Genomic DNA, 17,398 nt, shown 5'->3' on the forward strand with positions numbered 1-17,398 from the left:
CAAGAGTTTCTCAGCAGCTTGTTTTTCGTGAGTCTATAGAAACGCGATCGAAAGTAACGCCCGTGGGGAAAAAAATAAAACTACAAGTCCCATGCGCCGAAGCGAAAGCGGGGGGGGGAAGAGGGTCGGAGAAACAGATGGGCTTTGTTCTGTGGGAGGAGTCGCCGGTTTGGAGCACGCGCGGGGCTGAGTCCTGATCGCGCGCGGTAAATGAAAGAGGCGGCGGCGGCGGCGGCGGCGGCGGCCTGAGATGACCCCTCGGGCGAGTGACGGTGGAGAGCAGAGTGACCGGGAGAGCGGAAGTAGCCCACTCGGAGGTAACGATATGGGCCCTCGTGGCCTAGGTCAGACTCTCCAAATCCTTAGTGCCGTCGGATATGTTGGACTACAACTCACATCGCTCCCTTAATATGGTCACTGTAGTCGAGCATCACCGGAGAACGCTGGCCAGAGGGATAAGAGCTGCCCCTTCTGATCCGCAGTGTTTCTCAACCTTGACCATTTTAAGGCAGGTGGACTTCAACTCCCAGAATTCCACAGCCAGCATTGCTGGCTGTGGAATTCTGGGAGTTGAAGTCCACCTGCCTTAAAATGGTCAAGGTTGAGAAACACTGTGCTAGGGATTGGATGTGGAGGATTGTGAAACAAGGAGTCCTTGCTGCTCTCTAAGCTTGCTTGTTTTCCTGCAGACGTTTCATTACCCAAACTACGGTAGGTAACATCATCAGTGCTAGTAATATTGCCTAGTTTGGGTAATGAAACGTCTGCAAGAAAACAAGCAAGCTTAAGAGAGCACCAAGGACCCCCCTTCATTTCGACTCTGATCTACAATTATTCTCCTTTATTGATAGTGAAACAGACAATCATTAACCAAGCAGCACTTCCCTATACTGTATACAGGCTGGGTTAATTCATCACATTAAGCCATAGACTTAACAGGGTGATTTGGCTGAAGGCTAATACATTGTATAAATCCAGCCGTCGTGTTTGTGAAGCTTAGATTAGGGCATCTCAAAGGTGCTTTTTCAAGAGGCAACTGGACTTTCTTGTTTTTCTTTGAAGATGTTTCACTTCTCAATCAAGAAGCTTCTTGATTGGGTGGTGGGGAATGGAAGGATTTATATTCCTTGCAGACAGCTGGTCATTTGCATTCTTTTAGAGAGTCGTTGAGGCCACTTGGAGGTTTGTCTTTGTCCTCAGGGTGACCTGAATAGTGCAAATGGGTGTGGAGTCTTCTTGCTGAAAGGACTATGTTGTAGATTGGAGATAGATGATGTCATATCCCTCCCCCTCTACTGAGAGAAGGCTGTTCAATTTTGACATAGATGGCCTCTTTGACTCCTCTTTCAAATCAACTGCCCTCTCTGTCCAAAATATGGACTTTGCTGTCTTTGAAAGAATGGCCTTTGTCTTTTAAATGCAGATGGACTGCTGAATCTTGTCCAGATGAGTTTGTTCTCCTATGTTGTGCCATATGTTTATGAAGTGGTTGTTTTGTTTCCCCAATGTACAAATCTGCCCATGGCTCACTGCATTGTACTGCATATACCACGTTGCTCTGTTTGTGTCTGGGTGATTTACCCTTGGGGTAGACAAGCTTCTGCCTTAGTGTATTCTTGGGTTTAAAGTGTGCACGTATGTTGTATTGGCTGAAGATCCTCCTGAATTTTCAGAGGCAACTGTGAAAATGATGAACAAGGAAGGTGAACGTTTTTGTTGTTTGAGTCAGATGTTTCCAAAAATAACTGATGCCAAGTTTAAGAAAAGTATTTTTGTTGGTTCGCAGATCAGATACATCATCAATGATAAGCAGTTCAAAGATCTGATAATGGGGCCAGTGAAAATAACTTGGAAAGTATTTGAGGATGTCACTGAGAATTTTATTGGTAACTGCCACAATGGAAAATAGTATCAAGATAACTGGGATCCATCAAAGTTGGCTGATGACACTGCAGCGAGTTGCATCAGACACTGAGTACAAATAAAAATCAGCAAAACACTTTTGATGAAGGTTGTGGCTTGGATCATATTTATATGGAAATACTTAGTGTACCCTTCATCTTAAAAGGAATTTAAGAAAGATATTATTTTTATGCCATAAAAGACTTTGTGGATACCCCAAGTTTTTTTTTTAAATGAGTTGGTTATACAACACTCAGGCACAGTTAGAATCACATAACATTGGATAATTTTTTTCCAAAAGCTTTGCTTATAGACCCTTCAAACTGAACACAAATATAATTTCAGAATGACTGCCTCATGCAGGAATCCTGAGAAATATGCAATTAACTTTTAAAGACTATAATGTATTTAATCACTATTCCGACGTCTGCAAAGGTTCAACAGGACTAAAAAGGTTTTGCTGCTGATTTTTATTTGTAACTTGTGTTCCGTTGCAAGAGAAGATCTGGATAGAACCTGTTTATTAGATTTATATCCTACTTTTTGTACAGGAGTTTGAGGCAATATACATAGTACTCCATCCTCTTATTTGTCCTTAAAATAACAGCTCTGTGAATCGGTTGTGCTGAGAAAGAACAACTGGCCCAAGGCTGCCCAGTTACTGAGAATGGACTAGAAGCTGGGCCTGCCTGCTCGAAATCTAACTCCTTAACCATTACAATTCACAGGTTCTCATGTTCATGTAATTTCTTTTTTAAAATATTTTTATTAAATAATAATACATCCATTCAGTTATGGATTAAATAGTTGCCAAAAGGGGTCAAGGAGTAGCTGCATATATTATTCTTAAAATAGCTTCAGAAATTTTAATCAGACCTTACTAACTGTTTATTCACACTCTTGTAGTTGCCCATCACGTCAGGGCCAAAAAAGAAATGGTATTAAGATAAAAAGATATGCAAAACTGTATTCATACAGTTACCATCATATCTACTGCACTTTAGTCCTGAAAAGGAACTTGCATATAAAAGATACTCAAACTGTGAATGAAAAGCAGGAGACCAAAATGTCCAGCATTCTGTATCTTCTGCAGCCAACTAGAAAACAGGATACAGGTATTCCTTGACTTACAACCACAATTGGGAATTTTGGTTGCTAATCATGGAGGTTGTTAAGTTAGCTGTACCTGATTTTATCACCTTTTTTGCCATGGTTATTAAATTAATCACTGCAGGTGTTAAGTGAATTGTGTTGTTAAGCAAATCCAGCTTCCTCTATTAACTTTGCTTGTAGAAAGCTGACTGGAAAGGTTGCAAATGGCGAATCACGTGGCCCTGAAATGCTCAACCATCATAAATATGTGCCAGTTGCCAAATGGCTGAATTTTGATTACATGACTGTAAAGATCCTGCAATGGTTGTAAATGCGAGAACTGGTACTAAGACACTTTTTTCAATGCTGTTGTAATTTTGAACAATCCCTAAACAAACAACAAATGGTTGTAAGTCAAGGAGTACCTGTAGCACAAAAAGTATGTGAAAGCAGAATGAGCCCAGCAACTGGCTTTTACCTACACTTTCTGTTACTGAAATATTGATGCCAGTAAGTGATGATTATACACTTTTCTGGACAGCTATCTTAAACATTGTGCAAATGTTGCCAGCCTAAATTTTTAGGTAATTGTAACCTTTTCCCTCTGTTCCTTCTCCATTTATTCTTCCTCCTTTCCATCGTACGTTTTCTGTTACAGAAATCTAACTACTGTTGCTTTTTTTCTAGATATCCCATGCTGTCCCGCCATGTTCACAGGCTGGTTAGAGATTGGGGCTTTTACCGGAATCATCTTCAAAGACACCTCCAAAATGTTCAAGCTTTTCAGTGCCTGAATTGTGTGGAGTACTATTCTTGGGCTTGCTACCCACACTTGAACCTTCAGAATTTTGGAGAGAGTTGGAGACATCACCTGTTCTGGAACTTGCAGCTTTCTCCTAATCTCTGGCAAAACTATTCCATTCATTATTGTACTGCAAAAATGAAATCCGAGGACTATGAACCAGTTTTTAAAAAAAGAAGAGACAGTGAGGTTCAGGACATTAGTTGCAGTGTTGAAAAAAATATAAACGTATCTTCTTTACATGAAAAATCATCATCTCCGCTTAAAGAAGAAAACATTCCAAGACCAAAACGTAATGTGGCATTTTATTATGTTGATTGTTGGTCTTAATAGGATATGGATAATTAGCTGGCATATAGAGAGAGAATTTGGATAATCTGTCTAATTTTTATGATTGCCCAACTTTGGGTGACAAACAGAATAAAAACATAACCCAGAAACCTCCCCCAAACCAAGAAAAGAGCCCCACAAATGTACATACACATATACCAGAGCCCCCATAACTAACATTCTTGAGCAAAGAACTAAGTCAGTGGTGGTGAACCTATGGCACAGGTGCCAGAGGCGGCACTCAGAGCCCTCTCTGTGGGCACGCGTGCCGTCGCCCCAGTCCTAGGCCTTCAGCTGGGTTTTATAAAACCTTTTCACTTTAGGCCTCCGCTGCCGTGTGCAAAAAAAAAAAAAAAAAGGTTCAATCAGTCAATTTCAACTTCTTGCGAGAAAAAGAAAGATCTTGCAAAGTTGAAATTGATTGATTGAACTTTTAGTCCCATCCAGTCTGCCGTTACAACCGCAGCCACACCCACCCAGTGGGCCAGGCCCAGCCAATGGGCCACGCCCAGCCAATGGGCCACACCCACCCGGCACTCGACGATGCATAAGTGGGTTTTGGGTTGCCGTTTGGGCACTCAGTCTCTAAAAGGTTCGCCATCACTGAACTAAGTCTTCACAGCCTTCCTAAAGGCCAATTGGGTAGGGTCATATGCATCTCGGGGGGGGGGAGGTTGTTTCATAGAGCAGGTGCAGGTGCCTATGAGAGAAAAGGAACACTTCCTGGGACCCATCAGGTGACATTGCTTCATCAGAAGATCCAGAGCATTCCCACTGCCAGATCTAATGGGTTGAGCAGAGATCAGTGGGGATCAGCATTCCCACAAGTAATCTAAGTAAACAGGTTTCTAATCCAAGACATTGAGTGATACATTGAAAAAGATAAGTTGTTGCCCAATGCCCGGTGTAAGTTCTTTGGAGGAACAACAGGCTATCGTCTGATTTTAGTATCTCTCTTCGTCAACTACACTGCCTGGTATTTATTCAGATACTTAAAAACTATTCATAATTACTAGATTGTATGTAGATATCCCAGAGCACACTTTTTGGGGTCTCAGTAAATGAAATTATTTCTTCTTAAAGATACCCTCGGGAATCTTTTAGGTAATCTTGATATGCTATGCTATGTTTTTAATAAACATTTCTGAGAATAAAGATGCCCCCACAATTTTTAAATGGGAGTCGGTGTTAATGGAAAATAGTATTATACAATAAGAAAAAAAATAATTTGGCATCTTCTAGATTTCTTCTTGATTATTGTTTATACATTGTTCCTGCTTTGCATCTGGTAAATAGATCCAAATTTGAGTAGATTTACATTAACATACTAAGATCTGTCATTAATTAAATTCATATATATATTAATTTAAACCTTATTTCCATCCCTTGGTTTATTGTGTTTTGCCAGGTTTGATCAAGAGACATTGGGAATACTTTTGCCATCAAAATAAAAAAACAACAATTGTTGGAGACAAGATACAGGTCAACCAAGATGATAAAGACCCAGAGACAAAATTTGATTTTACTGTAATGTCATACAACATTCTTTCCCAGGATTTATTAGAATACAACCCCCACCTCTATAAGCACTGCCAGCAGCAAATACTAGCTTGGAATTATCGCTTTCCCAACATTCTTGCAGACATCAAACAGCTTGACGCAGATGTAAGTAGAAAGCTGCCAGTAAGAAAACTGATCATGGATACATGGTATCGTTCTTACTGATAATAAATGTACACAGGTGCATTTCACATATTATAGATTTCAATAAAATTGAACATATATGTGATATAATTTATTTACTCTTTTTATTCATTTAATTAGATTTACATGCCCTCCTATCATGCCATAATGGCCCTTGTTGACTTAAAAGTTAAAAACACCATATAAAATAACAACCAATATATAAAATCCACAATGACCACTAGAATAAAAATAAATGCAATAAATAAGAATACCCGTTGTCCTCCAACTAATCTCTCAACTCCCATGTCTAGGAACAAATCCAGATCTTCAAGGCTTTTCAGAAAGTCAGTAGGGTCAGGGCCAATCTAATCTCAGGAGGTATGATGTTTCAAAGGAAACACTTATCTCTGACAAATCTGACATCAAAAAGAAAGTTTTCTTCATGAATCTTGACTTACTTTCTTGCAGTACAATGTTACATATGTTTACTGAAAAATGGGTCGTTTTCAGGTGGGAAAACATTGAGAAAGCCAACACTTTCACAGAAAATCTGTTACTTTTAGCATTATAAGCTACCCTGAGCCTAAGAGTATTTACATAAATCTGCATAGCATCGTGATCACCTAAAAAGCTGGAAAAGCTACACATATGTTAACTCTGTCTCTCTGAAATCAGTAAGACTTGGAAATTCTTAACTTTGCTTGGATTGCATCCAATCCATTTCACCAATCCTTTATTTAACGTTAAATTGTCTGCATTATTTTTTATTACTGTATTACCTAGAATTCAAATCACTTCTAAAATAATAATGCTAGGTGATGACATGGATCTTTCACTGTTGCTCACTTGCTTCCCTACCCACAGGTACTGTGTTTGCAGGAAGTCCAAGAAGACCAGTATGGAGTAGAGATCAAGCCAAGCTTGGAAGCCCTAGGTACTATACTTCCGTTATATGTAACCAAAAAAACCTGCATAGTAAGACAGGGAGCTTATTTACTTAGTTATAAAACTGTAGGGAGTACTCTTCCTTAGTTTACACCCCTGCAGTTCTATTTACCCCCAGCTCAGTTTCAATACTGGAAAGTGAGCAATTTGTAAGAAAGCAGCAGCAACTAATAGGTCTGCTCTCTTTCCTATCCCACTCCAATAAATAATCCTATTAGGAAACCAACAAATGCTTTTTAAATATGTGAACATATACTGTATAATGGATTATTTTATATGCCATTAATTCTTCAGAAGTTGCTCATTGTGAAACCTTTATTTTGCCCAATCATTCCTACCTAATCATGATGCTAAATTGTTTTGCTTAATTATGTTTTGTTAAATCATAAATGCTGAATTCGCACATTGTGCTAATCCCTGATTTCTTTTGTTAAATCAACTGTAATGAACAGGTTCACCTGGTGCTCTAAACCAAAAGTAAACTGCATTACAGATTAGCATGAGGCATAATTCTTGCTCTTATTCTATGCTGTAGTTCTTGGAAATCATGAAACTTGTCCTTTTCTTGTTTTTGTAGGCTATCACTGTGAATACAAAATGAGGACCGGAAGAAAGCCTGATGGCTGTGCCATATGCTTCAAGATCTCCAAATTTAGTCTTATTTCTTCTAATCCTGTGGAATTCTTCCGTCACAATATCCCACTTTTGGACAGAGATAACGTGGGGCTAGTTCTGCTCCTGCAGCCTCGGTTTTCCTACAAAGCTCCCACAGCCATCTGTGTGGCCAATACACATCTCCTGTATAATCCAAGGCGGGGAGACATTAAACTAACCCAGTTAGCCATGCTCTTGGCAGAAATTACCAGTGTTGCCATTCGTGAAGATGGGCGTTTTTGTCCCCTTGTCGTCTGTGGTGATTTCAATTCTGTCCCTCATTCTCCTCTGTACAATTTCTTGACAGAAGGAAAGCTGAATTATGAAGGTCTGGCAATAGGAAAAGTAAGTACCTGTTTGTGAAGCTGTTGTGAAAACAAAGACAAACTAGAGTCCCTGAAAATTAGTCAGCAACAATTATTAATTTCTTGCAATAAGCAACTGTAAGAGTAAAGATTGCACTAAGGCCTGTGCGAATTGAAAGCCTTGTGATGAGGAAATGGAAAAATTCAGGAAAAAAAATGGGGAACCTCTCTCTACCCACCCTCACCCACAGCATGTGACTAAAAAGCTCTGGAATTGGTTTCTTCCAATGTTTCTGAACTTTTCACTCCCTCGTCCCCTATGTCTTCCCCTCTCTAATGGAGAATAAGCAGGCATACACTTTAAAGTTTGTATACCATGCCTCAGCTCATCCTGATCTGTGACATGAGGACTGCCACAGTTAAGAGGGTGATATGCACGAAGGATCATTGGAAAGCAGAACATGAAAATGACAGTGCATTAAGGGGTTGGCCCAGTAAAGCCTGCGTACAGATCTTAGTTGCATGAATGCTATTGTGAGTTCTTGGAGGAAAGCTGTGTTACACAAGTTTAAGACTATTTACGCTATACTTTGAAATAGACAAAGAATTTTTACATTCTAAAATAATTCTTGAAATAATAGCCCTGCTAAGTTTATATGTGACACTAGTTATTCTAGTGCAGACATGTCAAAACTCGCAATGTCATGTGACGTCGCGCGGTGTATTGGGACAGTTTCACCATTGCCGGCAATAGGGTGGGCGCGGCTTCCGGATGACGCGTCCTGCCCGCTGGCCGGCAGTTTGACACCCCTGTTCTAGTGGGTGGAACACAAAGCCATGAAGGGTTATTTTGGGAGAGCAGACATACATTCTGATTTCTAAGAATATAACTATATCTTGTTTTGTTTTGTTTTGTTTTGTTTTTAAGGTGTCTGGCCAGGAACAGTCCCCAAGGGGCAATAGGATACTTAAGATTCCCATTTGGCCTCAAAGCCTTGGCATTTCTCAGGACTGCATGTACGAGGAACAGCAGAAACGCCTAGTAAAAGAAAGAGGTACCTTTTTTATCTTTATTTTTTGGGGGGAGGCCAGGGAGTGGCTTTCTGAACATTCTGTTTCTCTCAAAGATGATTGTTAAGTGTTAGAGACTGAATGTTTGTACAGGAGCCTAGAAAGCAAATGCAACAGAACCAGGATTGCCGTTTTTGATAGTTATTCCAAGTGCTCGGCTGTAGGTATGGGCAACTTTTGTACAGAGTGGGAATGAAGGAACTTAAAATTGTGTGTGTGTCCCTGAACATATACACTAAATCTGTAGCTTCATGATAGAGTATCTGCTTTATTTACTGAAGGCCATTATATGAATTTTTGATGCTGTCGTGATTCCGTGCCAGCCTGTGTTCCCAACAGCTGAGTCCAGGGAATCTGAGGAGGAGGTGGAGGAGGCATTTGGAGGGCTATCAGGGTCAGAGGGAGGCTCTGATGAATTACAAGACTCACGGTCTGATGAAGAGCCTGGTCCCTCCAGTCGTGTTACGGATGAAGCTCAGCTGTGTGGGGAGAGTGAGTCGGATTTGGAGGATTCACAGCTGATGGACGTGATTGATGCTCGTAGACGCAGGCAATTAGCTAGAGCAGATCAGCAGCAGTCAATACGACAACTCCAGGGGAGGAGGAGAAGGCATTGAGAAGCCACGCCTTGGGACTGCTTTATAAAAAGGGAAGGTGTGGGCGGTGCTGGTTGCTGAAGGCAACCGTTTGTAAAGAACTTCCAAGGATCATGGTCTGTTTTCTTTTATCAGTGAATTTCTTGTTTAAACTTCTGCTCTGTTTGCTTTTGTAACCAATTATCTGTTAGGAAAGTATTCTGTGTTTTTTGTTTTGGAGAAAAACTTATCAGGACTGTTTTGGAAATAAAAAGAGGTTGGTTTTCCCAGCCTACTGTTTAAGAGGGGTTTGTTCTTGTGACGTAACAAGAACGGACATAGGCTGGGACAGAACAGTTGCATTCTTTTTTTATATAAGTAGCAGATGAAATTAGGGGGGGGGGGGAAATCTACCTGAGACTTTGGAGAGCCAGTGCTGCAGAAGTGAAATGTTGGGTTGATCAGAGCTGGATAGAGTTTGAGGAATAGGAGCTCACTTAATATTTTGAGGGGGCCTGAGGGCCACAGAGTAGGTGGGCAAGAATGGATTTTTTGTGAATTTGGGAGATGCTCTTGTTTTCTAACTGTAATAATGCTTGGTGAAACATGCAAGTAATAGATGTGATTTTATACCATCTCACTCACATACTTATGCTTTCCTGTAGTCTTGTAATGCAGTTTACACATACGTCTACCCTAACATTTCATTCACATTTCATCTCATTTATTATATTTATTAAGGCCAGCCAAATCTATTGTGACTCTGAATGGCATGCAACATTAAACAGTTATAAATACAAAACAAAAAAAAACAAAAAACCCAGGCATCCAGAAGAAAAATGCCAATCTCTGAAAAGAGTCATAGAATACACAAGGGAAGTGACACCCACTCCAGCCCAAGGCCTGGGAGAAGACCCAGACTTTAAGGGATCTTTTAAACAATGTCTGGGGGGCGTGGGTGAAGGCAAACAAATATCTGGGGGATTTTGTCCCAGAGGGCAGAGCAGACATACATCCAAGGCCCTATTAGATACACTTTCATGGATCAGACCTTGACCATGCCAGCTGTGCCTAATCAGGAACTTCAGGAAACTTCACTTTTAGTGCTAAACAATCATGATTAGAGGTGGTTTCTGCTGCAGTGTATTAAAGGGGCAGATTGTTTTTAAGGTGCAACAGAAGTGGCTTCCTATGATCCAGTGTTCAGGACTGAATTCAGATGCCATTCATTTCCCTCAAAGGTAGCGATATAAGAATTATTCCAAAGAATTATATTTGAAAATTAGTGTCTCTGGAACACATAGATTATTTAGATCTGCTCTGTGTAGCATGAAAGTAGTTCAGCAGATGTTATTACTCTTGCCATTTTGGCAGGAAAAATTATTTATAAAGATCTTTAAGAGCCAACATAGTTGCTTGCATCTGTATCACTGGCATTTTATATACAAAAGACTCGCACTTATGAGGTGGACAGCTATGAAAGAGAGAGATGATAGATAGATAGATAGATAGACAGACAGACAGACAGACAGACAGACAGACAGACAGACAGACAGACAGACAGACAGACAGACTTCTGTTTGCATTTGTAGCTCATGCCCAATGCTATGTACAGCGTCAATCTATCTTGAAGCTGTTCTTTTTGAGATTGGCTTATGATGTGAGACTGAAAAAAACTCAAATGGAGGACAAGTACTTTTTATAGAAACTGACCTTTTCAATTAAAATAATCAAGCAGCAAGTTATGTGAAAAAAATTCTACCTGAGGGTCTGAAAACGTGAACGTTCAACCAAATAGGTACACTAAACTAACTGATTCTAATGTCAGGTTCCTATCATCAGTGTCTCTTTTTTCTAGAGAGCAAAGAAACTAAAGACGCAAGTTTAGAACAGTCAGAAGAGATCCTAATAGTAGCAAAAAGGTAACTCTTGACAATTTTTATTAATTTGCTTTTCAGTTATCAATACTTGAAGTACCCAGATTTAGCTGGATTTTTATAAATGCAAGCTTAAATTAAAGCAAAAATAATCCTAGAAGTATCATCAAACATGGACAAGAATTTGTGGGAAGGGCCAAGGGAAAGTAGCATATTCATTCACTTTAATTAGCAAGGGTGATTTAAGAGATTGTGTAAGTGTGGTCAATATTATCACAGTAAAACTGCAGTGAAGGAAAGAGTAAAAAGATGGGCTTTCTCTGTTTCAAGTTTATTAAAACCCAACTAAACTGTATGGCGAAAGTTTTCACTTAAAAGTATTTCAGATTTCTACCCAGGGATATATAAAACCTTATATATCTTATAAAACCTAGGTTAGTCTAGGTTAGTTTATTTTGTGACAACTTGATAGTGGAAAAAAGATGATCAGCAGATGAACCTTTAAATGCTGGAGTAGAGGGAGGTAGTCTATGTTCCTGAGTGTCTGCATAGTTAGCTTTACATGTTGATAATTTAGATTTAGAAAGGTAGGTTTGTGGTATGGGGAATATTCAGGTTTTTAATCACCTCTTCCATTTTAGATTACCCACAGATTTACATCACAGCTTTCAATTGTCTTCAGTCTATTCTCATTATCTGCATGACAGTGGAGTTCCAGAAGTAACAACCTGCCACTCCAGAAGTGCAGTGACTGTAGATTACATCTTCTATTCTGCAGCAAGGGACAGTGTTACTCAGGAACCAGGTAACCAAATCTGTACCAGACCTATGGCCAATTTGGTACATTTTCAGCCATGGCAGAACCAAGAAGAAAGTAATATCTTTGGTTCCCTACAGCTTACAGTATCGTATAAACCAGTGGTTCTCAACCTGTGGGTCGGGACCCCATTTGGGGTCGATTGACCATTTCATGGGGGTCGCCAAGCAAGGCTGTCCGCCATTTTTTTTGTCTGCCATTTTTTTTGTCCGCCATTTTTTCCCCTTTTCCAGCGGGTGCCTTACCTCCCTTGGGCTGGGCCAGCTGGTGGTCGGCCTGCTCCGTCTCTGCCGCTTGCCAGCTACGCCTCGGCCGGCGCAGGGGGCGGAACCACGCATGCGCGGCGCTCCCGGGCAGGGAAAGTCCTCGACTTACGACCGGTTGGGTAGTCCTCGACTTACGACCGGTTTAGTCCTCGACTTACGACCGGTTTAGTCCTCGACTTACGACCGGTTGGGGTCGCGGCATTAAAAAGGTTGAGAACCACTGGTATAAACATCGAAGAGAGTCTATTTACATACAAGACTGTATTTGAATTTTTGTATTGCCCAAACAGATGGCTTAGTCCACATCCTAGCCTAGCATGAATATTTTGCAACTTGCCATCAACAAGTAACATTTCTTTTCTTATCTTTGCTGTGGTGAGTTCCCTCTTTGCATAAATTCCATCCTCAGAATGGTAGTGATCAAAAATAAATCTAGCTGATTCATACATATTTATTTCACTCAAGTTTAAGCTGCAGATATGAACACCTAAAATTGTTGATTTCTGCAGAATTCAGGGTGCCGTTAGAGGGACAGAAGAAATTATTATGGCTTGAAAAAAATGCATCCATGTCCTATTTTAATCCTGAGTGTTTTTGCTTGGAAGTAATGTTATGAAACCTCATGCTATTGTATGCTCATTTCTTTTAGCAAATAATATGTTCCATAAAATATGGCCTGGTTTTGCTACTTCAGAAAACATATCTAAATATTTAATCTAGCAATAGAAGGTCTGGCAATCATTCATTAAATGGTGCTAAAATATAAGCATGCTAAAATATAAGCTGCTGTTTGTGTATATTCCAACTGGTGCATCACACTTTCATTAGAAAGTCTTTCTCATGTTATCACACGCTCTTATATGTAGTTAGCAGAACAGAAGGAAACCTTCTGTAACAAGGCATTTTCCAAATGTACAGCTTTCCAACTGCCAAAATTCTTAGCCAATAAGGATATGGCTAGAAATTCTAGCAATTGAGGTCCACACATCTGGATGCCCACATTGGAGAAAGGTAGTTCTTACTAATGTCAGACTCAATGATAGCACCATAATACATCCAGATTTGGCCAAAAATGGAATTGCCTGTCAAGCAGTTTCTGTATTCACATTGTATATATCTAAAAAGCCTTTCTTTCTTCTTCTTTTACTTCTTCTTCTTCTTCTTCTTCTTCTTCTAGGAGCTGAGCTTCTTTTCAGTGGAGGCCTGAGTCTTCTGGGTAGACTGTCATTGGTAACTGAGCAAGATCTGTGGGGAGTCAATGGACTTCCTAATGAAAGCAATTCCTCTGACCATCTCCCTCTCCTGGCTAAGTTCAGGCTGGAAGAATAACTTTTGGATGAAAATAATTGATGTCTTCTCTCTCCTTCTCTCATCTTAATTTTTATCAAATCCAGCAAAAATGACTGAAGGTATTTTTAAAAGATCTGCTGTAAATTATCAACATCACTCACATAAAGAAAAAGCAAACTACTTTTACATAGGGATTTCTTTTTTAATCAATGAAAATATTTGTGCTGTATTTAAAAATGTATATGCAAATGTATATGTTTTCACAGAAGTGGTATAAATTACTTTTTAAAATAAAAATATTATTGCTATGCTGGGGTTTTATTAGCACATTTTTTTATTTTAAATTTCAAGGCAAATAATATAAAAACACATATCCCTATATTCTTCCATGGAAAGAGCTCTCAGGATATCTTTAATTTGGCCTATGGAGAAGCCATAGATCAGTGTTTCTCAACCTTGACAATTTTAAGGCATGTGGACTTCAACTCCCAGAATTCCACAGCCAGCAATGCTGGCTGTGGAATTCTGGGAGTTGAAGTCCACATGCCTTAAAATTGTCAAGGTTGAGAAACACTGCCATAGATCTTGCAGGTAGGAACAAAAGTGGTACAGCTTTCCTTGACAAGGAAACGCAGCAAACGACACCATCACCATTTATGTGGATAATTAGAGTTACAGATATGTCCGGGACTACTTTTATTGCCATCACTACTATAATAGCATCTCAACCTGGCCTTGTTTCATAGATCCAATTGTTGGTCACATCGCTTGAGGGATGGTTTACAAACCTTGCATATGAGACAGCTGTTGGACACTCTCTTACAAAGTAGGAAGGCAACTTTGGAAGCTCTGCTCATTTAAAAGGCATTCCAGTTATATACAAATAAAATATTGCTAAGTACTGGAGGTCTAAGACAAAATCTTTATCAAAAAGGCTGTTCTCCTGACATATTCTCTGATAAAGTGGGCTCTTAGATGCCAAGCTTCAGTATTTCTGCTCAACGAGAGTCCGACAAATTATGATGATATTCACATATTTTCTTTTAAAAAGAGCAGAGCTAATTAACTGCATTTGAATACATACAGCAATGAGAAAGGATGTACCTGATGTCTTTGTTATGAAGGTTGCTACATTAAAAAAAATCCAGACTCAGTTCTTCCCTATAGAGAATTGATTGAACAGATGGAAATCCAATTCATTAGTTTAATCACCCTAATATAATTATCGCTCTGCACTCTGAAAACACCTTGGGGGAAGATGCTTGCTAGTGGCTTAATATGTCACATGTAACATATGCAAATATGCTTTGGATTGTATAGCTCACTGATAAAAGTCAGCATGTTTTCAGCAGAACCTATCTGTACTGAACGTACCCTCATGCTGTTAGTGTTTTGGGTTGTAACCTAAACTTTACTCCCTACCCTTATGGTAGAATTTTAAAGACTTACTGCTTTGATTGCTGAAGCGATCCTATGAACATGTTGGTGTGGAACGTCAATAGCGCAGCAATTAAGCATAAGCTTAGCAGACCCAATTTCCATTTTTTTAGCATCCCTGAGAGATTCCCATTGGAACTGCTGCTTGTCAGTATAAACATCACTGATTTCGATTTGTAGACAAATACAATGCAGGATAGCTTCCTATATGTCAAGGAGAACCAATATTTTTCCATCTGGGGCTAAACTTTTTTGTGTAATAAATAGGCTGTAATATTTAGTCTTGTTCTGAAGGAAGTTTTAAAATTTTACTGCATGAAATTGGGGATTTAAACCTTTGTGTGTGTGTGTGCCTTCAGCTCAGTTTTGATGCCTGATGACTCCCTGGACTAATTCTTGCAGTTTTCTTGGCAATATTTTTTTGCTATTGCCTCCTCCTTAGGCTGAGAAAGAGTAACTAGCCCCAAATCACCCAGTTAGCTTTTTGCCTAAGGTGAGGCTAGGATTCACAGACTCGTTTCTTCTAGTCTAGTGCCTTAACCACTATATCAAACTGGCTTTCATTTTAAGATTTACTATTTTACAAAAAAACATGTTTTGCAAAATGCTACTTTATGACCCAACCACGTTCCCTGTGTGTCTTTCATGAGTGTCTAAAACAGGGGTGTCAAACTGCCGGCCCATGGGCCAGACGCATCACAAGAAAACCGCACCCATCCCATTGCCAGTAATGGGGAAAAAGTTCCGATACGTCGCACGACATCATGTGACGTGAGTTTGACATGTCTGGTCTAAAATATACGATGTGCACTTGTAAATACAACTGTAATAACTGAGCTATTCTAAATCACAAAAACCCTCAACTATCTTACAAAAAATATTCCGATTATGATGGATGATGGATGAGCAGAGAGCTAAGTGATAACCTGCTTGAATTCTTATGAATGTGCTTTGTGAACCTGCAGAAAAGGGACGTGTTGAGCACAACCCACCTTTGTTCAGCAGGCAGAGTATAATTGTCCTCACTTGTTCTTTCCATTTTGCCGTGGCTAGCAGAAAAAAAATTAATGATGCAAAGTTAGCATATTTGCATGATACATTCAAAATGTATAAATAGTGGTTTTACTGGTGGCATATAAAAACTTGCTTGGAAATATTTGTACTTGACTTTTGGGTAAGACAGTGGCAAACTAAGATGTCTCCAGAGGAGTAGAGATGATGGTGTGGCCAGAACCACTTGCTGGAAGCAAGATCATGAGTCATTTCTTTATTCTTTTTTTTTCTCTTCCCTTTTTCTTAATTTTGTATTTCTTTCAAATTTCTGATTTTTCTTTCTGATTCCAGTTTGTAATATCTTTTAGTATTATTAAACACTTTAATAAAAAAAATATTTTTAAAAAATGCCTTGTACAGTACCGTCTTGCTCAGCTAGGTAGTACTGTAAGAGTTTATGTTGAATCATATTCCCACTTTCCTACTAAATTTAGTCCTATTAAATTCTTGATCCTTTTTATAGGATTATAAGTAGAATCAAACTGTTACTCTTGTTCATTTATTCCCTGTTCCATGAATATTCATCACCTTTAGGATTTTCTTTTTACATGACTTTGCAACTAAAGTTCATAATGGTGCAATGGATCTTATTAATATATAAAAGAAGAACAATTAACACTAAGGCTTGGGCTTATTTCATTTTTTTCATAATTCAACTCTTCCACTTTGTGATTTGTAATTGCACCCTAGTTTTAAAAAACTTAACTAAAATGATTACTAAGGATAGTTGTGTAAGCCAATTAAATCATGGATGATTTGAGCCAGCCGTATTTTGCCTACCCACACAGGTTGGCTTCTCTCATATTGAGGTTTCACTGCAGAAATACTAGAGAAATGTCATGTCCCATTGAAGTTTTTGAAGACCTCTGGAAAAAAAGTCATTGATAGCATCAGTTTAGAAAAAATTGTAAAAAATTGGGGCTCCATTGTACTAGAGATGCAGCCTTGAAATGGAAGTTTGGGACTTCTGGGAAAGATATTACAAACTGAAGATGGGTCTGTGAAAGAGCTGGTGACTGCGGCAAAGACCAAGGAACCAGTGAGTAGACGTTCCTTGGAATCTTTCCAGAAAGAGAGAGGGGGATCACTCACATTTATTTATTTATTTATTTTATTTATTTATCAAATTTATACCCCGCCCTTCTCCTGGCGGACTCAGGGCGGCTTACAGCAAGTTAAAAAACAGACAATAATACAAAATACTAAGTTTAAAATGTAACTAAAATGAAATATTAATTTTGGCCGTTTCTTTTTAAAATTTTTGTTAAAACCAAATTAAAAATACCCCTTAGGCCA

The 17,398-nt window shown here is 39.2% G+C and overlaps 1 protein-coding gene across 1 annotated transcript; it reads left to right on the forward strand.

Annotated features, from left to right (window-relative positions):
- Positions 1–233: 233 nt before the first annotated feature.
- Positions 234–13,888, forward strand: ANGEL2 (angel homolog 2). The gene is made up of 9 exons (XM_015815947.1): positions 234–317; positions 3,682–4,088; positions 5,535–5,791; positions 6,677–6,746; positions 7,335–7,756; positions 8,645–8,771; positions 11,221–11,284; positions 11,881–12,044; positions 13,500–13,888. The coding sequence occupies exons 2-9, from the start codon at positions 3,689–3,691 to the stop codon at positions 13,649–13,651; spliced, it is 1,656 nt and encodes a 551-aa protein (XP_015671433.1). The 5' UTR covers positions 234–317; positions 3,682–3,688; the 3' UTR covers positions 13,652–13,888.
- Positions 13,889–17,398: the final 3,510 nt, after the last annotated feature.

The sequence above is a fragment of the Protobothrops mucrosquamatus genome, unplaced genomic scaffold (assembly GCF_001527695.2).
Source record: "Protobothrops mucrosquamatus isolate PMUCROS unplaced genomic scaffold, P.Mucros_1.0 scaffold388, whole genome shotgun sequence".
NCBI lineage: Eukaryota > Metazoa > Chordata > Lepidosauria > Squamata > Viperidae > Protobothrops > Protobothrops mucrosquamatus.